Genomic DNA, 26,617 nt, shown 5'->3' on the forward strand with positions numbered 1-26,617 from the left:
GGCCTGCGGGCACCGCCCCCTCGTGGCCCGGCTCTGCCTGCAGCCCACCCGACAGCCCCCCACCCAGCAACCCAAGACTCCAAACAGCAAGGGAGCGCGGCAATTGGGGGGCAATTACCCGGGTTGAGGTTCGAGCGCTCTTGAGATGTAGTGTCAAATGGGAGGCGGGGTTTGGAGAATGGCTATCGCTTACTCCTAAGGGCTGCGTGTGGTTTGGTTCTAAAGGGTGAGAATCCCCTTCTCCCACAGGGACAGCACTGAGAAGTTGACCTGTGGTCGTGTCTGGCCTCTCTCTCTCATGTCTCCCATTCAGAGACAAGCTAGGCAAGACATGTATGTCCCTTACAGCCTTCAGGTCCTCACTGTGTTTTTTAAAACAGGGTGGTCTGCAACTCAGTAGGTAGCCCAGACTGGCCTCGAACTCATGGCGATCTTCCCGCCTTGGTTTCCTGAGTGCTGGGATTTCATATGTGAACCGCCATGGTCAACCTCACTTATCCTTTAAAATGACAATTATAGCCGGGGGGTGGTGGTGGCGCACGCCTTTAATCCCAGCACTCAGGAGGCAGAGGCAGGCAGATCTCTGTGAGTTCGAGGCCAGCCTGGTCTACCAAGTGAGTTCCAGGAAAGGCGCAAAGCTACACAGAGAAACCCTGTCTCGAAAAACCTAAATAAATAAATATAAAATAAAAGAAAATGACAATTATAATAATCTCTTCCTAGTAGAGTGGTTGAGATGCCAGGGGTGCCAAGAACCTTTAATTACAGCACTCGTCTCTGTGAGTTCAAAGCTACCTTGGTCTCCACAGCCAGCTCCTGGAACTCTAACACATGCCTGACAGGAGCATAGGTGTAGTAAATGGGCTGCTGTTGGTCGGGGGAGGAGTAACAGACCCTTCTTTGGGAGGAGTCACCTGGCCAGAGAGGTCTTGGACCGTGGAAGCAAATCTCTCTCCCACAGAGCATCCCATTGGTTCCCACTCCATGAACGGCAAACTGGATCTTTCTCAGTCACCGAACCCCACATTTGAAGACTTGCCCCAAACAAGCTTTCTCTCATTATTTCTGGTTGTTATCATCACTCCACTTCTGTTCTGTGTAGGCAGGTTTTCATCTAACCACACACGCCCCCCTCTGCCCTGTTAGATCTTCAGTACAACCTACTACCCTCGAGGGGACCTAGGACAAGGAAGGCCACCCCCAGAGGACCCAGCAGGCTTCCCTCTGTAGGTCTCTCTACTTAAGGGGACAAAAGCCACCAGGTCTTCCCCTCCCTCCCTCCTTCCTCTCCTCCTTCTTTCCTTCCCCCCTCCCCTCTTCCATCCGTTTCTATCTTCCTCCTCCTTTTTTGGTACTGTCTCACATGCAGCCTAAGCTGTCCTTGAACTCACAACCCTCCCACTTCAGACTGGAGTAGCTAGCCAGGAGTAGATGGGATTGCACACATCTCCTCCTTTTTAATAGACATTTCCATCTAACCATATTCCCCGGTTCTGTGCTTATGTAACCAATTTTTTTTGGAGCCTGACACAGGCTTTAGTGTGAGTTTCATCTTGTTGGTCTCAACCCAACTTTACAATCTGTCAGCAGCCAGGAGCCATCTGTGGAGCAGAGAGGCTTCGGCCACCTCCATTCAAGGAACTCCTGACATCTGCAGGCTGCCCAGGGTTGAGATGGAGCTGAGACGTCCCGAGAGGACCCCACCCCCAGTCAGGCCCAAATCCCAGCCACTACAATCCAGCTCACGTTTCTCTTGTTTGTAAGGAACAAATGTCAAACACTATGCTGGATCAAGATAGGTGGTCTGGACCAGTCAGTTGCAATGATTGACTTGAGAGGCAATTTGGCTGGCATTCAATGATCACAGCTTAATCTTTACTTAAATAGTCACAGTCACCCACCTAGAAACCTGTTCTGGAACTCGACATGCATGGATGTCAACTCATTGTTTTCAGAATTTACCATTTACCCCTCTGGGTACAATTGTGAGGTCAATCTATTCACCTATGGCTTCCCTGGACACTTGAAAACATTCATGTTCAAGGCACACATGGCAGGTAAAACACCAATGCACATGAAACAAAAGAAAAGGAGGAAAGAGATGTGAACAGGGTAGTAACCCATGAAAAGGCAAACACTCAAAGCCTCTCTTTTGAGACAGAGTCTAATGTAACCCGGGCTGGCCTCAAACTCTCAAACCCACCCGGTAGTTGAAGATGACCTCACACTTCCGATCCTCCCGTCTCCACCTCATGAGTTCTGGTATACCATGCATGCGCTACCACTCTTGCTATACACAGAGCCATGGACTGAACCTGACCAGGGCTTCCTGTCCGCTAGCTAACACCTTGCGCACAGAGCTGCATCTCTAGCCATATAATAATAAATAAATAATATTTAATAATATGTAATAATATTATTACTTGTTTTTGTTTTTCCAGACAGGATTTTTCTCTGTGTAGTTTTGGTGCCTATCCTGGAACTATTTCTGTAGATCAGGCTGGCTTTGAACTCACAGAGACCCACTTGCCTCTGCCTGCCAACTATTATTACTTTTTGAGACATCATCTCCAAATAAGTTGCCCAGGCGGGCTGTGAACTTGTGACCCTCCTGTCTCTACCTCGGAACAGCTGGGATTACAAGCCTGGCCCCTTCCTTCTATTTTCATTCACAGCCATGGACATCAACGACTACTCTTTTATTTCTTGGTTTAGTTCATTCATCCTCTTGACTATAAGTCCCGTGGGAGAGAGACTAGCTTTGTTTACTGCTCAGCCCTCAGCCCACTTTGGAACAGTTCTGTTATTTGCTCAGAAATAATTTCTGGCCAGGCAGTGGCGCACGCCTTTAATCCCAGCACTCGGGAGGCAGAGCCAGACAGATCTCTGTGAGTTCGAGGCCAGCCTGGGCTACAGAGCGAGTTCCAGGACAGCCAGAGCTACACAGAGAAACTCTGTCTTAAAAAACAAAACAAAGTAAAACCCTAAAACATTTCTGGAATATGTGAATCAACAAACCCCTAGAGGATAGCCTGGCCTCTGTCCCCAACTCCAGTCCCTACAGTGCCTTCTACTCCTCATCTCCTTTCCTAGCAGAAGACCTCTTTCCTCAGGAGGAATGGCGTCAGGGTGACTGCAGGGGACAACATCTACTGTCCCCTCTGGTGAGACACTGCTCTCCTCAAGCTGAGCTCAGCCAGTTCTCTGCTGGCCCTCTTCCTCCAGAACACCACTTTAAAGGTCTTTGTTGGGGAAGGGAAGATAGGAACCTCATGCCCCAAGTCTTGGACTATTTCGAGGTTTGTTCCTCCAAAGTAATGCAAAAACGCACAGATTACAGCTGCCCACCAGGGAGCCGGGCATGATGGCTCGTGTCTTTAATCCCGACACCTGAGAAGTTGAAATAGATTGATCTCTTCGGGTTCGAGGCCAGCCTGGTCTACACAGTGAGCTCCAGACAAGCCAGGGCTACACAGTGAGATTCTGTTTCAAAACAAAACGAAAGAGATACAAAACTTCCTACCAGGATCCCAGCCTTTCTTCTCTGGAGCTCCTACCTCCATCTCGCTGCCCACTGAGTCTCATGGGAGGCTCTTCCGTCATTCCGTCATTCCGCCATTCCGTCATTCCTCCCGGGCTCCCTCCACCTGCCAACCTACTCTCTACTCCTTGGCAGCCATTTGCTACCTTGTTGGTAGAGACTCATTCTGCTCCAACTCTCAGTCCCCACAAACATCCCTTCACTCCCCTCTTTATCCTCAGACCCAAGGCAGCATGGTGGCTACTGATATCGAACTCTTTATTAGGCAGTAGGAAAGGGGATGTGCCCACTCTGCTGGGAAGGGAAGACCCCATGGAAGAGTTTGAACCCATGGAGTTCTGAGCAGGGCCAAGCGGTTGGAAACAGGAGGTGAAGCAGGCACCCAGCTTCCCCCCATGACTGAGCACTGGTGTCCTCACTCCTGGTCATCTTCCTCCAGAGGTGGTCGATTCCGCTTGAAGAAGCCAGCCTGGGGGAGGGCACAGGAGCTGGAGTCAGGCACAGAGACTGGTGACACACCCAGACAACCACTGAGGACGTCTGCTAGAAACCAGCCGCCTCAAAAACCGTGCAATGGAGCTACAGCCCCAACATGAGAATGGGGATTTTTTAAAATTGGGAGATGTTTCCCCCATAAATAAAAAAAAAAAATAACCACATTTTATTTATTGATGTGTGTGTATCTTTGGGGGGCAAGAGTAACTTTCAAGAATTCGTTTGCTCCTTCTACTGTATGGGTCCCAAGGTTAGAACTTGGTGGCTTGGTGGCAAGTATCTTTATCCCCTGAGCTGTCTCAGCAGCCTCTGTTTTTTGTTTTTGTTTTTGTTTTTTGGTTTTTTTTTTTAAGATAAGATCTCCTTAATTGAAAAATGTCACAGGTCAGCTGGGCCTGGTGGCACATGCCTTTAAACCCAGCTCTCTGAAGGCAGAGGCAGGCTGATCTCTAAGTCTGAGACTAGCCTACAGAGCTAGTTCCAGAACACCCAGGACTACACAGAGAAATCCTGCCTCAAAAAACAAACAAACAAATTACCCAGGTCAGATTGGCCTGTAGCCATGCCTCTGAAGCATTTTCCTTTTTAAAAAAATTAGTTCTCAAGATGGAGAAGAAAGGAACATAGAGCAATGATTTCCTAAGTACAGAATCTCTGTTTTGTGTGATGGAAAAGACCCACAAATGGACCATAGTATCAGGGCATAATGAATGTAATAAATCAATACAATTAATGTAATTAAGGAATACCATAAATATAGTTATTGAGTGAATACTGTAATCAATGTATACCACAAATGTAACATCACGAGTGTAATTAATGAATGTCATGAGTGCAATTAAAAATTTAAAAAAGAAATAAAAATAAAAAATTATCTTTATTTTATGTGTATGGCATTTTGATTTTGCCTGCATGTGTGTCTGTGCACTACATGCATGCCGGACACTAAAGAAACATGAAGAAGCTGTCAGATCCCCTGGAACTGGAGCTACACAGGGTTGTGGCCACCATGTGGGTGCTGGAACCGCACACTGGTCCTCTGGAAGAGAAGCCAGTACTCATCCTTATTGCCCCTGTGAGACATTTTCTTAATTGCTAATTGATGTAGGGACCCAGCCACCGGTGGGTGGTGCCATGTCTGGGCAGTTGGGCCAAGAAAGGTAGTAGGCAAGGAAGTAAGCCTGTAAGCAGCTGTCCTTCAAGGTCTTGACTTCACTTCCTGCCTCGGCTTCTCTCGCTGACTGTGATATGAATAAACCCTTTCCTCCCCAAGTTTCTTTTGGTCATGGTGTTGTTATCACTGCAACAGAAACCCAGCTAGGGGACCGGCCCATAGCAGTCAGGGAGCTCCGATTCTGAGGGCAGGTCTGTTTCCTCTGACTCCCTGACAGTGGGAGAGGGGTCTGAAGACCTGAGGATTTCAGGCGTCCTGCTTGTGGGCACGGGATGGATGGTACGTGCCCAGCACAAGTCCTCGGAAAAATGACATTCTAGTAATAGACATGTAGATGAGACAGGTCCTGCATCCCTGGTCTCCTAGCTTGTGACCACCTAGGAACGCTGAGCCCCGATTCCAGCCTCACCTTCCACATGGCCAAAACCAGCAGGGTGAGCAGCAGCAGACCGCCCAGGACTCCCACCAGCACCCACCAGATAGGAATGGCCCTGTCCTCCAAGGCCCGAAGTAGCAGTGTCTGCACCTGAGAGCAAACTGGGTGTCACTTCTGGGGGGCTGTGACCAGGCAGGAGGATGCCCAGCCAAGCCATCTCCTAGTCACCATACTTCAGTCCTACCGAGAGCCCGCCCCTCAACCTCAGACAGACTTCTCGCCGCTCAGCCCTGGAGAGGCCTCGCCCCACGCTGGCTGGTAGCGGACAACGAGAGAACTAGGGTCGCTCACCAGAGCTTGTCCGCTGGGCAAGCTGAGCACGGGCGCCGAGTAGGGGAGGGAGGAGACGTTGAACCAGGCATGCGACTGCAGCACAAACTGCTCCAGCGGCCTCTGTAGGGGCGGGGTGACAGACGCTTACCGCAGCCACTCCAGGCCAGGAGGTGGCCGCAGTCCAAGCCGGGGACTCCCAGCTTCTGAGGTGCCCGGGTTTTGCCCCGCCCCGCCCCGCCCGGAGGAAAAAGGCCAGTGTGAACCTGCTGAAGCCCAGGGCAAACTCCGGCCCCGCCCACGGCCCCGCCCACGGCCCCGCCCGCCAGCGTCCAGCCCCCACCTGGCGGAGGCTGGGCAGCCCCAGCGTGGCCCGCACTGTGACCATGGCTCGTTGCCCGCGCACCATCTCCCGCAGCTCACATTCCACCACCGTACAGGGCGCTGAGTCGTTGCAGCTCTGAGGGAGACGGGTGGTAAGTCCCCAGGCCCCTCCTGTCAATCATCCGCCATCAATCAAGGACCCAACACAGCGAGCCAGGGCGTTCAGGGAGCGCCGGTCTCCGGCCGAGCTTCAGATAGTTTCTCTACATACTGTTTGCTCAACATTCCCAGGGATACTTAGGCGAGGCCCGAAAGCAGGGGTCACCCATAACCTGCAGTATTCAGTATTTTTGTGATATTGCTTTGGTTTTTTTTCCCCTCCTAGACAGGGTTTCTCTGGGTAACATCCCTGGCTGTCTTGGAACTCGCTCTGTAGACCAGGCTGGCCTCGAACTCAAAGAGATCCTCCTGCCTCTGCTGGGATTAAAAGCACGCATCCGGCCTGGCTTGCTTTGGCATTTCTTTAGAAGAAAACTTAAAACAAACAAACACTCACGTGTCCCCTAGCCCATTCTGCCAAGCAGTCCAGCATCACACCCACTCCCCCTGCCTCCCACCTCCTCTGGTTCCCGAGGGCCCCAGCTGGTGCCCTCTGAGTCTTCTCACCACCAGAACTGGGTCCTGCTGCCCCAGCGGGTTGGGTCCCTGCAGGAACGCCTGTCTACGCTCGCGCTTGTGATGGACCAGGCGAATGGGGGAAGGGCTGGGAGTGCGTAGCGTCCAGTCCAGCTGGGGGGACAGGGGCGCAGTGAATTCGCTTCCCGGGTCTGCACCCACACCCACACCCTGCTCTGGATGTTGGTCTGTTCCCCTCACAGCTACTTCCCTTGCCCAAAGCCTCACCTTAAGGGGCTTTGGGGTCGGCTGTGAGGAGCAAAGGAGACCACCTTGGGGCTGCACATCCTGGATGTAGAGCAGGTCCGAGGGCTGGGACTGGCTGGGAAAGTGGATGACGAGTCGGAGGCCATCCACAGCGCTGGGGCCGTTGTTGTGGAGCTGGGGGTGTGTGGACACAGTGGGGTGCTGGTGGCTCAGCAGCCAGCCTGCAGCTACCAGGATCTCCCTCATTCCACTCTTGCCCAGAGGCTCCTCCTTACCTCATAGGTGTGTTCCACCCTGAGGATCCAGCTCTCCAAGCCATCCTGCTCCCTGTCACCTTCGTCTGCTGCCACCACCAGGGTGGCAGGGAAGGAATTCCTGCAAGTGCCCAAGCCCCCAGAGTGGGGTAATCCTCCAGGACCTCTCAAACTTTACCCTTTTATTTTACAAGATACTAGGGATGGGACCCAGGGTCCTCCATGTGCTAATCATGAACTGTACCCATAAACTACACCCCACCTCCTCCTGGGAGCAATGTCGCCCCCTCTGCCCTGTCCCCTTCCCGTGCATGGTCTCTCACCCTCGAAGCTCCACGGTGGCCTCTGCTTGGACTGGCACAGGCAGCAGCAGAGCCCGACTGTTGGGATTCTGGCTGTTCTTGCTGGAGGGGAGAAGGGAGAAGAAGAAATTGAGGGACACCAGCCCTTTGAAGTGGATCCAGAATTTTAGACAGCTCAGGGGGAGTTAATTCCACCCCCAACAGCATGCTATACTGAAGTTAGATCGAGAAAGAATGTCCTCTAGGACCGCAAGACTCAGAAACAAGTCACAGAGGGAGAAAGGGAACAGACTTGGGAAGGCCTTTCCATTTGGAAGGGTTTCTGCACAAGCGTCAGCTGGAAGGGTGGTAGACAGCCATGCTGCCCAGCTCAGTACCTCCTGATCTGGAGCTGGAAGGATACATACTGTCCAGCCTCTTCCAGGTTCTCCACACTCACCAACATGGTGATTCCTATCTGGAAGAGGGAAACACTGAAGTCACTACCCCAGTGTCCGCTCTGGGTCCAGTCCTCCCCCTCCAGAGCCACCATTATTATCCTCCACCTCCACACCCCCAGGAGCCCACCTACCCTAGGATGTAGCTAGAGTTGGAAAACCTCCCAACTCCCACCTGAGAGCCCCCACACACACCAGGCTGTCTCCAGGCCCACATCATGGAGGCCTTACCCGAGTGTCCTTCTTCATGGGGTTGCCCAGCTCACACAATGTTACCCTGGTTTCATTCTCCTTCTTCTGGGTGCAGGTGAGCCTCTCAAAGCCCTGGGGAAGAGATTCACAGACAGTTGGAAAAGAGTAGCCATGGGGCTGGGGTGCCCAATATATCTGCTATAAATGTCATTAACAAAATAAAACCAGGCATGGTGACACATAGCCTTTCATCACCACTTGGGTGGCAGAGGCAGGTGGATCTCTTGAGTTTGAGGCCAGCCTGGTCTACAGAGCAAGTTCCAGGACAGCCAGAACTACACAGAGAACCCTGTCTCAAAACAAACCAAATCAAACCAAATCAAACAAAAATCTGTTCAGGGCTGTCAAGATGGCTCAGTTGGTTAAAGGGGCTTGCCACCAAACCTGACAACCTCAGTTCGATTCCTGGAACCTACATGATAGAAGACAACTGATTCCCATGGGTTGTTCTCTGCCCTCTACATGCTCGCCGTGGTGAAAGCGTGCACACGCGCGCGTGCACACACGCACACACACACACACACACGCACGCACACGCGCGCACACACACACGCACACACACACACACGAGCACACGCACACACACACACGCACACACGCACGCACACACACACGAGCACACGCACACACACGCACACACACGCGCGCACACGCGCACACACACGCGCACACACACGCACGCACACACACACACGCGCGTGCACACACACACACGCACAGAGAACATAATGTGTATATGTATGATATATAAGTGTATATGTATACATACATACATAGTACACACACATATACATTATACATACTTGTGTGTGGTGGCTCATGCCTATAATTCCAATACTTGGGAGGCTGAGGCAGAAGTATCAAGAGTTCAAGGCTGTCCTGGACTGAGTAGTGAGTTCCAGGCCAGTCCTGGCTTCAGAGTGAGACTCTGCTGCGTGAGCAATCAGGCCCGAGTCTGGTCCTCAGAACCCACAGGAAGAGCGGGAGTGGGGGCACATGCCTGTCATCTCAGCGCCAGGGAGGTGGAGAGGAGGTTCCTGGGCTCCTGACCAGCCAGGCTAGCTAAATCTGGGAGCTTCTTGGGGTTCAGACAGTGAGAGACTTGTCTCAAAAAATGAGCAAGCAGCCGGGCGGTGGTGGCGCACGCCTTTAATCCCAGTACTCGGGAGGCAGAGACAGGCGGATCTCTGTGAGTTCGAGGCCAGCCTGGTCTATAGAGTGAGATCCAGGAAAAGCGCAAAGCTACACAGAGAAACCCTGTCTCGAAAAAAAAAAAAAAAAAAAAAAAAAAAAAAAAAAAAAAGAAAGAAAAGAAAAAGAGCAAGCAAACAAACAAACAAAAACAAAGTGAATGACACATAAGGCTGACCTCTGGTTTCCACAGGCACGTGCACACACATCTCAGATACTCTGTGCACACACTTACACACACAAACTTTGAATTTAACAATTTCAATGTAAGTGCCTGCCAACATTATGGGAAAAGACTAAGTCAGCAAACTGTGTGTGTGTGTGTGTGTGTGTGTGTGTGTGTGTGTGTATGAGGAAACCGGAGTTTGATATTGGTATTTTCCCCCAGTAGTTCTCTATGTTTATTTACTGAGACAGGGTCTCAGGGATGTGGCTAGCCTGCCTGGCCAATGAGCTTTAGGGTTACACACATCATTAAGTCCCCAGCCCTAGGGTTCCAGGCTCACACTGCCATAGCCGGCTTTCCCATGGGAATCCAAACCCAGGTTCTCTGCTTGGGTGGCTGGAACCTTCCCAGCTGAGCCGTCACCCCAGCTCCCCGGTAGATGCTAAAGGGGTTCTAATGAACACTGACTTCCTGAGCCTTTTGTAACGGGTGTTTTTTTTAAACAGGGTCTTCAAATTTGTTCCATTAGCCAGCATTTCTCACATGCACGTCACACCTACACGCATTGCATCTAAAAGCTGAAAACATCTTTATAGTAGAGCACAAGAGCAGTGAAGATTTGGGTGGGAGACTGGAGTCAAGGCTCTCACATCTCCTGCCTGCTGCTGGCTATGCCCCGGGGTAGCACCTCACCTCAACGTTGCTGAGAGCCCGCATGTAGTGGGCACCCGGAGGTAAGTGCACAGCCAGCTCTGCCTCATAGGCTCCCTCACCCTCATTGGCTGCATCAATCTTCAGCTCCAACACATTCTCAGCACCAATCAGAAGTGGGGAGTCCCCCCTGTGTGTGGAGGGAGTGCTTGGTTTAGGACTAGAGGCCAGGAGGAGGAGAGGGGACTCAGGTAAGGCGTGGGTCTCCTGGGGCATGGAGGGACGGGAGGTAGAGTGGGAGACCCTCTCACACAGTAGCTGTGAGCTGGAGCTGCGGTACACACAGGTCATCTTCCCCACAGTCCAGGATGATCCGGGTCTAGGGGACACAATAGGATGTGTGGGTAAGCTGAGGGTTTGTGGGCTTAGGGGTCACCTCAGTGGCTCCAGGGATCCCTTCAGACTTTAGGAAGTATGGGATGGAGTGTGTATAAAGGTTTGGGACAATGCTGAAAGCAGGGTTTACGAATCTACAACAATGTTTTGGGGGCCACTGAGATTCGGAGAATTACATCAGGATTTTGGGACTCATGGTTACAACCTCTTCCCTAGTCTTAATCCCCTGCCAGGGATCTTGCCCTGTTCTTGCTTGTCCTACTGACCCTACCTGCTCCTGGACATAGGTTTCTCCATACACCACCACAGCAGGGGCTGCTCCAGTCTCTTCTGGGGGCAGTGACACGTTGAGGCTTAGTACAATGGGGCTCAGCTTGTCCCGGAAGTCGGCCTCATCCTAGCAGATGACCAGAGTCAAGTTATCCTGCTCCTGCATCCACACCCTTTGCTTGAGTCCTAGGACTGTTTGAACTGCCTAGGGGGAGAACCCTGCACACCCAGCGCCGCCCGTTCTAGCCTGAGCATACTCGAAGGAAGGCCATGGTGGTGTGGCAGACAGTTCCGTTTTTTCCACCCAGGGCCAGGCTCAGGGTGAGGCTCGCCTGTTGAGAGGCCAGCAGCAGCACTCGGCGGGCCTGGCGGGGCTTCTTCAGGTCCAGCTGCAACTCTACCTTTAGATCTGTAGGGCAGGCAAGCAGGAAGGATCCAGGTCTCCCTCTAGTGGGGACAGTCAGACCTTCCTTCCTCCAACACTCCCTCCTCTGCCACTCACGCAGCTTCTGAGGAATGTTGTGCCCGGTGGCGCCCACACACATCTGGATGTTGAAGCTGTAAAGATGAGAGCGGGTTTGGGGGTTGGGGCCTCTCTAAGGTCCCAAACCTTGCCAAGTCTGTGACTTCCACCTCCTCACCAGCTGACTGGCGTCTGGGTCTGTTCCAGGACACAGTTCTTCACGGTGGGATTCAGGGAGTCTTGAACCAGCAGCTGGACAGTGGCCATCACCACAGCCTGAGCTCTGGTGGGATCAGAGGAGGCTCACCACTGTGTCCCTCCTGACCCAGCCTCCTCCTCTGATGTGGCCCTTCCCCCTAGCCAGTGCTCACCTGTACACAGCAATTTTGCTAGCCCCATAGGCTCCCACTATCAGGTCTATAGACACAGGGAGAAAGAAGGGTCAGAAGTGGCCGTTAGAGCAGGCATCTCTACACCATCAGCCCCCCTCCTGGAGGTTCTGCCCCTAAACCCCAGCATCCCAGCTTCACAGACGAATTGGAGCCCACAGCTGGTGCCAGGTCAGACACAAAGTTCCAGCTGTTGGTCTCTCCAGCAAGTGCTCAAAGGCCTGTCTTGACTGGCTGGATGCAATGCACAGGCACCTGGGTATCCATTGTCATCGATGTCTACGGCGCCACGGAGGGAGAAACCAAAGCCGGAGCCTGTGGAGAAGGGGCTGTCCAGGACCTGGGAGGGGCGTGGATTCAACCCCTCGCTCTGACCCAGGAACACCAGCACTTGGCCCCGACCACTGGGACCCCCATAGGGGGCAGCCACGGCAACATCTGGAAAGAGAGAAAGTGTGGCTGTTTGTGATTGCGTCTCCCCAGGGGATGCTGCCAATCTCTCTTGAGTCTTCTCTAGAGAGGCCCTGGGAGACCAGAAGGGTACAAAGTCTGTATGGAGGAGGCAGGAGAGAGATCAGTCAAGTATTAACAACTGGTATTAAAGCTCCAACAGTCCTCACTGTCCTTGCATCAAGGAAAGGCACTGACAAGATTCCTTTTACTCCTGACAATTAGGTGTTGTGTTCACTATTATTATTGTTAATTTGAGACAGTTAAATTTTTTGTTTGTTTGTTTTGGTTTGGTTTTTCTGAGATGGGGTCTCTCTTTGTATCCCTGGCTGTTCTGGAACTTGCTATGAAGACATGTTGGCCTTAAATCTCTCAAAGAGATCTGCCTGCCTCTGCCCCACTGTGCTGGGATTAAAGGTGTTCCATAACATACCCGTGAGACAGGTGGTATGTGTCACAAACTGGCCTCTAATTATTCACTTAGCTGAGGATGACCTTGAACTTCTGGTCCTCCTGCCTCCACCTCCTTCCTGCTAGGAGGACCCGTACCAGTGCCGGTGCCACCACACCTGGTGTATGCTGGGTTGAGGCATTGAGCATGTGAAGCAAGTTAGTAGCCCAGCTACAGCCCTGCCCTTAGCTCCCATTTTAGAAGACTAAGTAACTGAGCCCACAGAGGCTAAGAGCACTGGCTGCTCTTCCAGAGGTCCTGAGTTCAATTCCCAGCAACCATATGATGGCTCACAACCACCTGTAATGAGATCTGGTGCCCTCTTCTGACCTGCAGTCATACATGCTGTATACATAATAAATAAATACAACTTTAAAAAAAAAAAAAAGTAACTGAGCCCAGGCCAGGCAGGCCAGCAAACTTCTTAGTTTGTGTGAGGTCCTAGATTTAATTTCCAGTAATGGAAGGGAAGAAAAAAAAAACCAAAAAACAAAAAACAAAAAACAAAGTAGGCCCAGTGCACACTTTTTATCAACATTCACGAGGCAGAGGTAGGCAGATCTCTTTGAGTTCAAGGTCAGCTTGATGTACATACTGAGTTCCAGGCCAGCTAGGGCTACATAGTGAGACCCTGGTCTCAAAACACAAAACCAAACTGAAAAACAAATAAAAACTAGCTGAAACCTGTTTTCCAGATGGTAACTCTGTTTCACCTTCAAGGTGCAAACAAACTCACAGCCACATCATAGTTTATCAACACTAGTGCCTTTAAGACCCTCCTTGAGAGTGTATCAGCTAGCAGCCTCATTATTTTGTGAGCCTTTTCATATATAACTTACTTAGATCACATGTCTGTGTGTTTTAATTGTCTTCCCTTTATCTTCTGATTTGGTTTACAGAACATCTTTGTGATTTTTCTTGATCACCATAATCATAATTCAAATAAAACTGTTTAATCCCAGCCTTTAGGTCACAGAGGCAGGTGGATCTCTGTGAGTTTGAGGCCAGCCTGATCTACATGGAGAGTTCCAGGCCAGCCAAGGTTACACAGTGAGACTTTGTCTCAAAAAGCAAACAGAGGCCTCTGACCACAATGATGTCCTGGAGTCCAGGGCCCCGTCTCTGTCCTGGTCTTGGTCTTGATGGACTTACTGACCATTTGATTCACTGTTAATTTTTGCAGCCTTCTTGCCCTTTGGGCAGTTTTGGGTCCGCCTGGCCAGGTTCTATCTGGAGCTAATTCAGCTCAGGGTTGCAGAAGACAGAGCAGAAGGGCACTGTGCTCTGAATCCCCAGCCTTCCTTGGGACCCTTAGGGCCTCTCAACCATCTTGTGGATTTCCCCACAGCACCTATTTCTGACTGTCTCCTGTCTGCCAGGCTGTCAGCCCTGTTTCCTGCTTTCTCCAGGGGACCTTCAAATTGGTATCTCCTGCCTCTGGATGGAGTGTCTGCATACCCAGGCATCATAGTGACCCTCATCTGGCTGACCCCCTCCAGTTCCCAACATGACTATTTTTCCTTTGTATTCATTACACTCCCCATTCTTCCTAAATAAAATGATCTTGCCATGGTCCCCATCCTCAGTCCATGATGGTTCCCCTTTCCACAGCCAAATTGGTGAGAGAGCTGTCTGTATTGCCTGCTGAGTGCTTTGCCTCTATTCATGCCCTGGACCCGGCCCCAGTGGCCCTAAGGTGCCCCTCTTGAGTGGTTTTTTTTGTGTGTTTGTTTGTTTGTTGTTTTTGTTTTTGACAGAGAGTTTTATGTATCCCAAGCTGCTCTCCAGCCTCTTAGGTAGCAGAGGGTGACCTCAGACTTCTGTCTATCCTGCCTCCACTTCCTGGGTGCTAGGTTTACTGGTACACAACACCATACTGGCCTGGGTTGGTCCTTGACACTGCACCATTGAGCTCATCCTTGCTAAAGCCCACGATGTTTTCCCAGTCCCATCCAACTGCACCTTTCAGGAGGCCGCTCGGCCCATCCCCCGCTCCTGCTTAAAGTGCTCTCTCAGAGTTTTGGGCCACCAATCTCCTGATTTCTCTCCCACCTGTCTGAACACTGTTTCCTAGAGTACCTTCTCTGGGTGTTCCCTGAATGCTCTTTCGCTTCCCAGGGTTCTGCACTGAGCCTCTTCTTAACTCCCAGGTTCCGGAGCCTATCCACTCTTCCGGGTCTCCACCTCACCCTCAGCCTTTTCTAGCGGAAGTGTGCAAAGTCAATTGCGACAGTTCTTGGTTCTCAACATATTTCTACCCAATACTCCCAAGCCCTTCAAAACCAGCTAACCCAGAACTGAACCACAGACCTCCTTGCTCCCCACTTCCACTCAACTCCCTTCTCATCCTGACTCCATATTCCATTTCCCATGCAGCCTTAATAGTCCAAGCCCTAAATATCTGTGAAGTCACCGCATCTCTAACTCCATTCTCCAAATCTGCATGCAGGGGTCATCATGTTGGGACCTAGACAAACTGGCCTAATTGGATTCCTTGAACCCTGGTACCCACTTTCCAATCAGCAGTCAAGCTTTCCCTGGCTCCTGCTGCCCAAGGTCTCAGGCTGTCTTGTACTGGGACTACAGACGTAGTCTGCCTTAAATTCATCTTTTTGTTAGGGCTATGGACCCTCTTAAGGCCAAACACATCAGCTCTTCCACTCACCATTATAGCCATCCCGGTTGAGGTCACCCAAGGGTGCAATGGCAGATCCAAATCTCCCATAGAGCTGAGTGCCAGTCAGCAGGAGAGTGGGTGTGCCCAGAATATAGGGGCCCTGGGGCTGCAGAAACAAATACACACGGCCCACCTCGGCCAGCTTGCGACCTGCCCTGTGTTCCATATACAATGGAGCCCCCACTAGTAGGTCGTGCCTCCTGTGGACCAGATGGGCAAGGTTAGGTGCAGTTGAGCTAGGAAGATACTAGGAATGAGGGCAGTTCTGGGCTACCCTTGGGACAAGATGAGGGTAACCCCTGCTGCTGGCAATTGAGGACCCAACTGGGTAAGGGGCATTCCTTCTTCTCACCCGTCCCCGTTGACGTCAGTGACTGCCACCGAGTGCCCAAAATAGGAAGCCACCTACAAGATGAAGAGAATTTTAGTCTGTGCTTCTGAGCTCAGCATCCTCTGTTAGACATCACTCTCAGATCCTACAAACTATTTTAGGGGTGTGCCTTAATTCCCTGACTTTGGTCATTCCCACGGGGCAACCGCTCCTCTTACCTGCTCTCCAAGAAGCCGGTGTAGCTTCTGGTAGTATGTGTCCAGAATTTCCACCTGCATGGAGAAACATCCCCAAGTGTGTCATTCATGCTCCCTCTGTGACTTCCCACGCTCATTGAGAAACAGCAGGGCATTGGTGTATGTGTGGGGTAAACAAGAGTTCTGTTGTCAGGGGGTTCGGAATGTCAAGCGGTGGGAGAGCCGTCACTCACCGCTCCCAAGGTCCAGCTCCAAGTGGGGGCACCGAATACGTACTCTGGGAAGAGCAAGGCTCAGCAAATCAGATCCTCAGAAACCACTTACTCCATCCTCACATAGGGACCCAGGGGAAATTGTGCGGAGGTGCTCCTGCCCAGGGCTCCCCACCCGCCCCTAACTGCATTCCTTGCCTGTAGTGCTCAGATCCCCATCGAACTCGCCCAAGGCCACCGAGTACCCTGAAAACAGCACAGTTTAGCGTTTAAAGCAAGGAGAAGACCTCGGTCAGGAGAGGAGGGTCATGTGTACCGAGGTTATCAGTACAAACTACATTGTGCAGGTGGGAAAACTGAGGTGTGCTCGAGGTCTTACTTGAGTCCAAGGAGAGAAGGGCCAGCCAATGTGGATGGGAGTTGGACAGGTGTGGGGGAAGAGGCGGGACCCCGGGGGTGGGGTGCTTTTGCGCTGGGGACTAGTTAAGATTGGCAAAAAACCTCGGACAGGGGTGGGACCTGACTTTTAGGGTTCTGGGATGCCAAGGTTACCCCGGTAGCCGTCGAAGTACACTGAGCTGCCATAGTCAAAGGTGAAGCGCTGGTTGGGAACATGCCACAAAAGGGTGTTCGGTTGGTAACTAGAGATGATATTCGCAATTGGAACCCGAACCAGGAGACCTGGGAAGGGCACAGGGACAGCAGGTGTGGGGCCCCAGATGCCTGAGTCTCCCCAAATCACGAGATGAAAGTGGGTTGGATTACTGGGCACGTACCTAAAAAATAGTAGCCGCCAGGGGCCCCAAGCACTAGCTCACCATCCTGAAAGGGAAGTTCTGGTCGTGAGAGAGCCCCCTATTCTGGAACAACCTAAATCACTTTGGCTGCATGATGTTTTTTTGTTTTGTTTTGTTTTGTTTTGTTTTTAATGGAGCTGAGGACTGAACCCAGGGCCTCGTGCTTGCTAGGCAAGCACTCTACCATCGAGCTAAACCCCCAACCCCGTTGTTTGTTTGTTTGTTTTTGAGACACAGTTTCTCTGTGTAGCCTGAAACTCACTCTGTAGACCAGACTGGCCTCAAACTCAAGAGATCCATCTGACTGCCTTCTGAGTGCTGGGACTGAAGGTGTGCGCCACCATCGCCTGCTGGGCTGCTTGATAGTCTCATATTCATCCATTCTCATTTTCCCCGCCACCCGGTCTCCTTTTAAGAGGAGTCTCACTTTGTAGCTGAGGCTGGCTTCAAACTCGCGATCCCCCAGCCTCAGCCTCCAGGCAAAGCTCTCTATTGCTCTTGCCTGCGACTTGCCTTGGTCACTGCAGAGCTGAAGCCGGCCTCACAGTATCTCTTGTCTCCGCCTACAAAAGGCAAGTGGGGGTCAGCCAAGGGTCGGCTCCGCGAGCTCGCGCTTTAGCCAGGAATCCCGCGTGGGCAAGCAAAACTATGCGGGGCGGGTGCGGGGGGTGGGGGCTGGAGGCGGACCCCAGGGGGCGTGGCATAGCCGAGGGCCGGGCTCTCAGGGCGCGAGGTTGGGGGCGGGGCGGGGTTTGCAGCTATCAGAGGGCGGAGCCAGAGGCGGAAGAGCGCTTACCAAAAATTTCTGCGTAAGCCGAACTCATGAAGTTGGTGCGGCAGGGCGAGTACTCTGCGCGGCCGCCGTTTTGTAGTTGAGCCACGAAGCAGCCCCCCACTGGCGTCTTCTCTGCCTCATCGTTCCTTTCTAGGACATTCCAGTGCTGCCAGGGGGCGCAGGCCTAGAGCAGAGTCACAGGCGAATGGGGAAGGACGCGATATTCCGGCTTCCCCCCTCGTGCCGCTGGCCTGGATTTGTTCCCTGTGACCTGACCACAGTGCCTACCACGATGACGTCATTCCAGCTGACGACCGATGCCCCAAGTCCTTGCCCGGTCCTGAAGGTTTGGAAAGACTGGACGCCTGCGTGACGGGTCTCATCCCCTGGAGGACACAGAAAGGGTGGTTTTCTGGAGCCCTGCCATTCACTTCCACCTGGCTCCCCCTTTCCCCTCCATGCCGGAGACTCACTTAGGTCGAAGGCCAGCGAGGTGCACTCGCCGCCACTGGCCTTCCAGGGGCACAGGAACACGCCACCAGTCTCCTCCTGACTTGCGCTTAGGGCCCTGGGGGCGCCCACCACGATGGACACGCTGTGTAGGCAAGCTGGGTGAGCAGGGCTCAGGGTCTTTCTATCCTGCCCGGTGCCAGCCACCCGCCACCCCAGTAGTACCTGGAAAGAGGTGTGGCATAGGTCTCCTATGGTCCATCTTTCCTCACAGATACCCTTACATTAAGGCCAACCTCTTCATTTTAGGGGCAGCTGAAACTGTACTCTTAGGAAATTCACCTGGGACTAAGCCAGTTTGTTTGGTTTGGACAGGAAGGGTTTAATAATCTTTACTGAAGCTGAGTGGTGGTGGCGGCGCACGACTTTAATCCCAGCACTCGGGAGGCAGAGGCAGGCGGATCCCTGTGAGTTCGAGGCCAGCCTGGTCTAGAGAGTGAGATCCAGGGCAGCCACCAAAGCTACACAAAGTCTGACTCGAAAAACAAAACAAAACAAAAACAAACAAAACAACAACAACATCCTTATTGAAAATACCTGCTATGCTTCATACACTGATGCCCGCCCGCCCCCCCCCCCCCCCCCAAGAACCGGACAAGCCGTTTGCCTTGTCTAACTTAATAGACATCTTAGTGAGAGCTGTTCTGAATGGTGAAGGATGCCGCAAGCTCAGTGGGAATGTGTGATGCTGACGGGGCCGAGGACCCTAGGAGACCTAAGTTTAAGTCAGTTCCGCCGTTTGTAAAGTAGGGTTAGCATCAAGCAATTATGCTGTTGGAAGAGGAGATACAATAAATGTATGAGAAGTATTTAGTATGCCCTCAGCCACATGCTTTTGTAAAAGTGTGCGTGTTAATAAACAACAGGATGCTTATTAAATTGTGCTCATAGGACCCATGCTTGGGGGAAGGAGTTGAACTGAGCGTCAGGCCCTGTGTGAACACTCAGCAGCTCCGAAGACAGGGGATTTTTGTTTATTTGGTTGGTTGTTTTTGTTTTTGTTTTTTTGAAACGGGGTCTCACTATATAGCTCTGGCTGTCCTGGAACTCACTATGTAGACGAGGTTGGCCTTGAACTCACAGGGATCTGCCTGCCTCTGCCTCCCACTAAAGGGGAATAAAGGCCTGCACCACCACATTCAGCTCAGCAGTTTTTCTTTCTTTCTTTGACAGATTCTTGTTATGTGTCCCTGGCTATTTAACTTGTGGTAACACCCCTGCCTCAGCCTCCCTGGGTTCACAAGCATGTGCCACCACACTTAGCTACAGGATCGTCAGAGTTGAGGCAACCCCAGATCCCTTTCCCTTCATGGACAGTCTCTGGATGTAAGCCATCTTGGGAAGGGGGCCTGGCTTTTGTTGAAATGGCTCTTTTAGGCAGAGGAAATGATTCCTTATACCCGTCCTTGAGACCAGTCGTTACTGTTCCCCAGACACTGGGCATTCCAGTGTCCATCACAGTAAGTCACTCAGGCTAAACCCAGCTATGAAGATGAGCCAGGAATCTTAGCAGTTTGATCGCAAAGCCTGACCAATGCTGACTGTTAGTAATTTATTACTTCTTTTCAAATATCTATAATTTGGAAAGAGATGAGGTTCAAAATGGAGAAAAGCAAGGCGCAGTAGGTGGGCACTTGTATCTTGGCCAGTCAATTTTGGATGACTGGCTGAGGGTAAATGAGTCCCACACTGACCCTTGGGAAGAAGACATAAGCTTTTACCTTTTTTGTTCAATGTTCATCTTCCCCTTGGTAGCCTTCCTGGGCACCCTCACTGGAACATGTCCCTCCCCAGCATTCCTGACAGGAGCTGGACCCAAACAGACACTAGACTCCACCTTGCTCAACTAGGGAAGGAGAGGCCACAGAGGCAATGATCGGAGGCAGTCTTCTCTCCACACCTGTTTTCCCGCTGGTACTCACCTCCCATGGTTGTCCTTGTGAAAGTCCACAGAAAATCCAAAGTGGCTGCCATTGGGACCCGCATAGATGGTGAGCGTCACAGGGTCCAGGTTCAAGGCCCAGGCTGGAGGAGCAGCCCAAGGTCCCAAGAACAGTGGTGTCCAGTGCAGGAGCCACAGGGCATGCCATGTCCACGAAGCTCTGGCCATCCTCTCCCCCAAAGCCTCCTGAACAGGAATGGGCCAGCTCTTTCCTCTTCCCTCAACTTCCCACCACAGGAAGTTTCAGCTTATCAAATTGGAACTCAAAGTAACTGCTGAGCAGCGGCATGGCAGAGGGCAATAACCCCCTAAATCACATGGTCTGCAGGATCACCAGGAAGGGGGAGGGGCCGCTCTGGGGACGAATCTTAGTGCTGAAAGTCATTGCTCACCCTTTTTTTCCCCTAGGATAGCTCATCTCCAAGTCTGCTTCATGGATGCGTCCCTTGAAATCCTTTTTCTTTTCTTCTTCTTTTTTAAAAAATTTATTTATTTATTTATTTATTTATTTATTTATTTATTTTTGGTTTTTCGAGACAGGGTTTCTCTGTGTAGCTTTGCACCTTTTCTGGAACTCGCTCTGTAGACCAGGCTGGGCCTCGAACTCACAGAGATCCTCCTGCCTCTGCCTCCAGAATGCTGGGATTAAAATCTTTTTCATCTCCTCTGTCACTGTCTCCATGTCATTATGCTAGGCCAGCCACTGTCCCTTTCTGCCTGGGAAAGTGCAACTGTAAACTGGCCTGTTCTACTTCACCATGGTCCAGAGTTGAACAGCTCTTTCCTCCCCTATTTAGCTGACTGTCCTGCTCTTGAACACTATGACTTGGCCAGAGATGAGGAAGGATTGAGGAAGCTGCTCTTTCCTGATAAGACCTCAGGCGGCCATCATTTTGAGTATGGCATTTATCCACTTCCTCCTCCTGGAGCCTTGAGTATTGGCCCATCAGTTCCCGACTTCTTTACCTTGAATCAAGTCTTTGTGTGGCTACACTGATGCCTTCAATACCGGGAAAGGGTGGTGAATGGATCTTGGCCTAAGTAGGGAGGAGATGGGGCTAAAATGACATCATTCCAGGGTGTACTGTTCACAGTCCCTAAAATTAAGAACCAGCTGTTCAAATGGACAGCTTCATTCCTTCTTGGGTGACAGTTGGTATCTAACCATAAACATCTGATTCTGAGCTGAGTGGTGGCAGCACATGCCTTTAGTCCCAGCTCTCAGGAGGCAGAGACAGATGGATCTCTGTGAGTTCCAGGCCAGCCTGGTCTACAGAGGGAGTTCCAGGACAGCCAGGGCTACACAGAGAAACCCTGTCTTGAAAAACAAAAACAGACAAGCAAAAAAAGAATTGATTCTGGATGGCGCCCTCAGGTTGGCATCTTGCCATACACAGTACTGGATGACCGTGATGATCCTTTTACTGGACTGGGTATTTGAATCCTTTGAGAGCAAGGGTCCTTTTTGCTGTTCCAGGGCCTAGCCAGAGGCCCAGTGTGTGGTGGTGAATGGCTGAAGTCTTCCTGAAGAGCAACAGAGTGGGAAGGGTCAGATTCTGGTAGAAAGGTCCTTTTCTGTGGACCAGGGAAGCAGAAGAGCACCACGCCCTGTTGGTCTTGCATGCCTTGGCCCCAAAGCAAAGGAATAAAAGATCATAGCCTTCAGTCTGTATTTTCATTCTCTCTCTCTCTCTCTCTCTCTCTCTCTCTCTCTCTCTCTCTCTCTCTCTCTCTCTCTCTTGCAGTACCAGGAATAGCCTCATGCAGATAAGACAAGTACTCTATTACTGAGCCATGTACACCGGGCTTGATCTTTTTTTTCTGATTAAATTAATCACTGCATTATCTTACTTGGCTACCCTACCCCATTTTGAAGTCCTTTTAATTCCCCTCTTCCTCTCATCACCTCAGCAAACAGCTAAAAATTTTATCCTTCACTAAGCAAAAAGCTCCTTGGATTTTATTCAGGGCTTGGCTTTCTTTCTTTCTTTCTTTTTTTTTTTTTTAAACGCATTTTATTTTTATGTGCATTTGTGGTTTTGCCATGGGTGTCAGGGTCCCCTGAAACTGGAGTTACAGACAGATGTGAGCTGCCACGTGGATGCTGGGAATTGAACTCGGGTCCTCTGGAAGAAGAGTTAGCGCTCTTAACCCCTAAGCCATCTCTCCAGCCCCAGGGCTTGGCTTTCTTCACTGGTGTGTTCTCAGTGCCAAATTCATGGTAAGTATGCAATGCATGTATCAGAATGAATTCTTAACAAGGCCTCTGCTTATGCTCTGCCTTCCCACTGTTCCCAGCTGAGTAGTCCCTGAGGTGCTGCTGTATTCTGGGTAGCCTAACTATATCAACTCACATCACATGGTAGTTGTTTTGCTTTGTTTTTTTTTAGACAGGGTTTCTCTGTGTAGCCCTGGCTGTCCTGGAGTTTGCTCTGTAGACCAGGCTGGCTTTGAACCCACAGATGTCTGGCTGCCTCTGCCTCCTGAGTGCTGGGATTAAAGGCCTGCATTACACCTGCTTTTTTCTTCTTCAAAACCTTTTCATCACAGTTTGAGATCTGTAGTGTGTGTGGGGCGGGGGGGGGGGGGGGGGGCTTTTTGCTGAAGCATGAGTATGGAGGTAGGTAGTAGGACTTTTCTACCATGTGGGGCTCAGGAACTCACCTCCAGGCATCAGGTTTGGCACCAAGTGCCTTTGTGCATTGAGCATTCTCACTGGGCTTATTCTCCACCAGCAACATCCCTTTTGGGCTTCTCTTTAAATCAGGGTCTCATTCAGCCCAGGCTGCCCTTAAACTTCTGGTCTCCTGCCCTCATCTCTAGAGTGCTGACACAACAGTAATTCCATCATTAACCCTAGTTTATGTGCTAGAATAGTTTTTTTTTTTTTTTCCCCTTCAAGACAGGGTTTCTCTGTGTAGTTTTTGGTGCCTATCTTGGATCTTGCTCTGTAGACTAGGCTGGTCTTGAACTCAGAGAGCTGCCTGGCTCTGCCTCCCGAGTGCGTGTGCCACCACTGCCCGGCTTTTTAAAAAAAACTTAAAAAAAAAAAATAAAAGATTTACTTATTATGTATAGTGTTCTGCCTGCATGCCAGAAGAGGGCATCAGATCTCATACTGAGATCATAGATGGTGTGAGCCACCATGTGGTTGCTAGAATTGAACTCAGGACATCTGGAAGAGCAGCCAGTGCTCTTAACCTCTGAGCCATCTCTCCAGCCTGTTTTGTTTTTCAAGACAGGATTTCTTTGTGTAACCCTGACTATCCTGAAATTTACTGGGTAGACCAGGTTAACCTCAACTCAAGAGATCTGCCAGCCTCTGCTTCCCAAGTGCTGGGATTGGGATTAAAAAAATGTGCACCACCAAGATTTTTTTTTTTTTTTTTTGTTGTTGTTCTTGTTAAATGTGTTCTTCATGTGTATGTGCTTATCTGCATCGTGTGTACAAGTGTCCATGAAGCAAGAGGGTTTTGGAACCCCTGGAACTGGAGTTATAAGCAGTTGTGACATGGGTGTGGGGAACTGAATCTGAGTCCTCCGCAAGAGCGGTAAATGCTCTTAACTGCTGAACTGTCTCTCCAGTCCCATGCACTGGAGTTTCCTTTTGTTTTTGTTTTTCTCACCATGTAGCCCTGGCTGTCCTGGAAATAGCTCTGTAGACCAGGCTGGCCTCAAACTCCCAAGAGACCCACTTACTTCTTCCTCCTGAGTGCTTCGATTAAAGATGTGTGCCACCACACCCAGCTCCCAAGCACTACAGTTTTTGTTTTGTTTTGTTTAAATGCTTCCTGTTTGATGTCTAGAAGCTACAAAGACAACAGTCAAGGATCCTCAACTTAGTCCAGAGACAGTAAAACCCCAGACACTCAGGACTGCCATTAGGTGACAGCAAGTGAACCTTGGGAAACAGAAATTAGGAAGCAACTCTATGGAACGGATACTACTAGGGCTATTTCATAAGGGCACAAACTAGCAAGAGTTCTGGGTAAACTCTGGTTTAGTCCACACGGAGAATGTCAACGGGCAACAAAAATAGGATTCAGGACTGGAGAGATGGCTCAGCGGTTAAGAGCACTGACTGCTCTTCCAGAGGTCCTGAGTTCAATTCCCAGCAACCACATGGTGGCTCACAATCATCTGTAATGAGATCTGCTGCCCTCTTCTGACCTGCAGGCATACATGCAGGCAGAATACTGAATACTTAGTAAATAAAATAAAGTAATTTTTAAAAAAAAAGTAGGATTCAAACCCAGGTTCCCTTGTCCTGCTGATGCTGGTAACAAAGCAAGCAACCTGGGCAGAGGAGAGGTCGGGAATGAGGAAAGGAATGTAGAGGGCTAAGTGAAGGGTGCCTAGTGAAGGTGCTTAAAGGGGCAGGTGGGCATGAGGGCAGGAAAGTCAGGCAGGGACTCAGATCACTGGGGGGTACTTGAATGCCACTCTAAAGGAATTTGAACTTCGGCCAATCGGAGATGGAGAATCCTAAAGATTTTTTATTTTGGTTTTGAGGCAGGGTCCTGATATGTAGACCAGTTTGGTCTGGAATTCAAGAGATCTGCCTGCCTTTGTCTCCTTGTGCTAGGATTACAGGTGTCTGTCAACATGTCCAGCTGTCTAAAGATTTTAAAAGTTAGAAAGAGACCAAACCGTCAGTTTTAACGAGTTAGCTCCACAGGGGAGGGGCAACTGCTTTCGAGCTTAATGATGTGCATTTCATCCTTGTACAAGGTCATAAGAGACCAACTCCTCTGACCTCCACATGCTTGCTAACATTCAAACACAAAACAAATTAAGAGGAGATTGTGCTGGCTAGTTTTATGTCAACTTTACATAGACTAAAGTCATCTAAGTAAGAGGAGGGACCTCAACTAAGAAAAATGCCTCCAAACCAGGGGGTGGTGGTGCTCGCCTTTAATCCCAGCACTGGGGAGGCAGAGCCAGGCAGACCTCTTGAGTTTGAGTCCAGCCTGTTTTACACAGCCAATCCCAGAACAGCCAGGGCTATATGGAGAAACCGTCTTGAAAAACAAACAAAAGAATATGCAGCTATAAGATCAGGTTGCAGGCAGGCCTGTGAGGCATTTTCTTAATTAGTGATTGATGAGCCCATTGTGGGTGGTGCCATCCCTGAGCTTGTGGTCCTGGGTTCTGTAAGAAAGCAGGTTGGGCAAGCCAGTAAGCAGCACCCATCCACGGCCTCTGCATCAGCTCCTGCCTTGAGGTCCCTGCTGACTTCCTTTGATGATGAACTGTGATGTGGAAGTCTAAGCTTAAAAAAACCTCATTCCTTCTCAAGTTGACAGAGCTTCAATGATGAACTGTGCTCCAATTTAGAATATGACATGGCTGCCTGTGGCTACAACAGACTGGAGAAGGGACATTGTGGAAAGACCAGCTGAGTAGGGCAGCATTCTGAGTTAAAGGTGGCGATGCCTGAACCACGTACTGGTGGTAAGAGACAGCAGAGATGGGCATAGTGACACAGGACTATAATCCAGCAGGATGAGGTAGGAAGACAGATACCTCAAGTCTGAGGTTAGCCTGGGCCATACAGCAAGTCACCAAGGCCATCCAAGGCTACACAGCCATGCTGTCTCTAAAAACCAAGAAAGAAACAGCAGCTAAGGACAGAATCAGGAGCTGGAAGTGGCCAAAGGTAATCCAAAGGTTTGGTCCCCAGTTAGCTGGTGGAATATGATATTAAAAGCAGAAACCCGAGGAGGGAAGATGAGATTTGGGCCAGGGGGAGGACTGCATTCCTTTGGTGTCAGAACTGGGTTATCTCCCTGCTGAAAGTGGATCAAGCATTGGTAAAATTCTCTTTCTTATTCCATCAGTCTGAGGTCCCAAATTCCCTCAATGAACCTAGCTCTGTTTCGGCTTCATTTAGTCAGCAACCATCAAGCTCTATCATGGTTTGTTTGGCATTGAGAAAGATAACAGAATGCCTGAAGGCGTTTTGTTTGTTCTAAAGGAGCTGTAAGAATTAGCTTATCTTCTCAGAGCTGACCATTATACTGGAAACAGTGAATATAAAATGAATGGCACTCAGGTTCTGAAAAGCTGATAAACGTACTTGGGGCAGGGAGTTAGATCCTAGTCAGGGAAGTCAGCCAGGAAAATGCTGCAATAATCAGATAGGAGTTGGTATGGGTGAGGTGGAATTTTCTGTGGCAACAAGAAAAGAAATGGTTGAGAAGGTCTGGATTAGTCATCCAGGGTGTAAAAGAAACTTTTATGTTTCAAGCCTAGATGGCTGAGCCCTTATCAGAACAAAGCAATTGACTTCACACAGCACAGGCTACCCAGGCAGGCAGACTTCACACAGCACAGGATATGCAGGTCTGTCTCTTCTGCTTGCTGCCTTCCTTGCTCTCAG

General features: G+C 50.5%; 1 protein-coding gene across 1 annotated transcript; it reads right to left on the minus strand.

Moving 5' to 3' along the window:
- Nucleotides 1-3,782: 3,782 nt before the first annotated feature.
- Nucleotides 3,783-20,560, minus strand: Itga2b (integrin subunit alpha 2b). The gene is made up of 30 exons (XM_036198242.1): nucleotides 20,216-20,560; nucleotides 18,257-18,378; nucleotides 18,072-18,169; nucleotides 17,805-17,967; nucleotides 17,522-17,571; nucleotides 16,988-17,033; nucleotides 16,764-16,892; nucleotides 16,410-16,457; nucleotides 16,233-16,276; nucleotides 16,021-16,074; nucleotides 15,824-15,876; nucleotides 15,460-15,671; nucleotides 12,149-12,331; nucleotides 11,876-11,921; nucleotides 11,683-11,787; nucleotides 11,544-11,599; nucleotides 11,299-11,450; nucleotides 11,043-11,168; nucleotides 10,687-10,754; nucleotides 10,418-10,565; nucleotides 8,347-8,439; nucleotides 8,056-8,135; nucleotides 7,700-7,780; nucleotides 7,398-7,497; nucleotides 7,144-7,296; nucleotides 6,907-7,029; nucleotides 6,260-6,376; nucleotides 5,938-6,039; nucleotides 5,620-5,736; nucleotides 3,783-4,010 (listed from the first exon to the last, which is right to left on the minus strand). The coding sequence occupies exons 1-30, from the start codon at nucleotides 20,401-20,403 to the stop codon at nucleotides 3,957-3,959; spliced, it is 3,111 nt and encodes a 1,036-aa protein (XP_036054135.1). The 5' UTR covers nucleotides 20,404-20,560; the 3' UTR covers nucleotides 3,783-3,956.
- Between the last annotated feature and the right edge of the window lie 6,057 nt (nucleotides 20,561-26,617).

The sequence above is a fragment of the Onychomys torridus genome, chromosome 8 (genome assembly GCF_903995425.1).
Source record: "Onychomys torridus chromosome 8, mOncTor1.1, whole genome shotgun sequence".
NCBI lineage: Eukaryota > Metazoa > Chordata > Mammalia > Rodentia > Cricetidae > Onychomys > Onychomys torridus.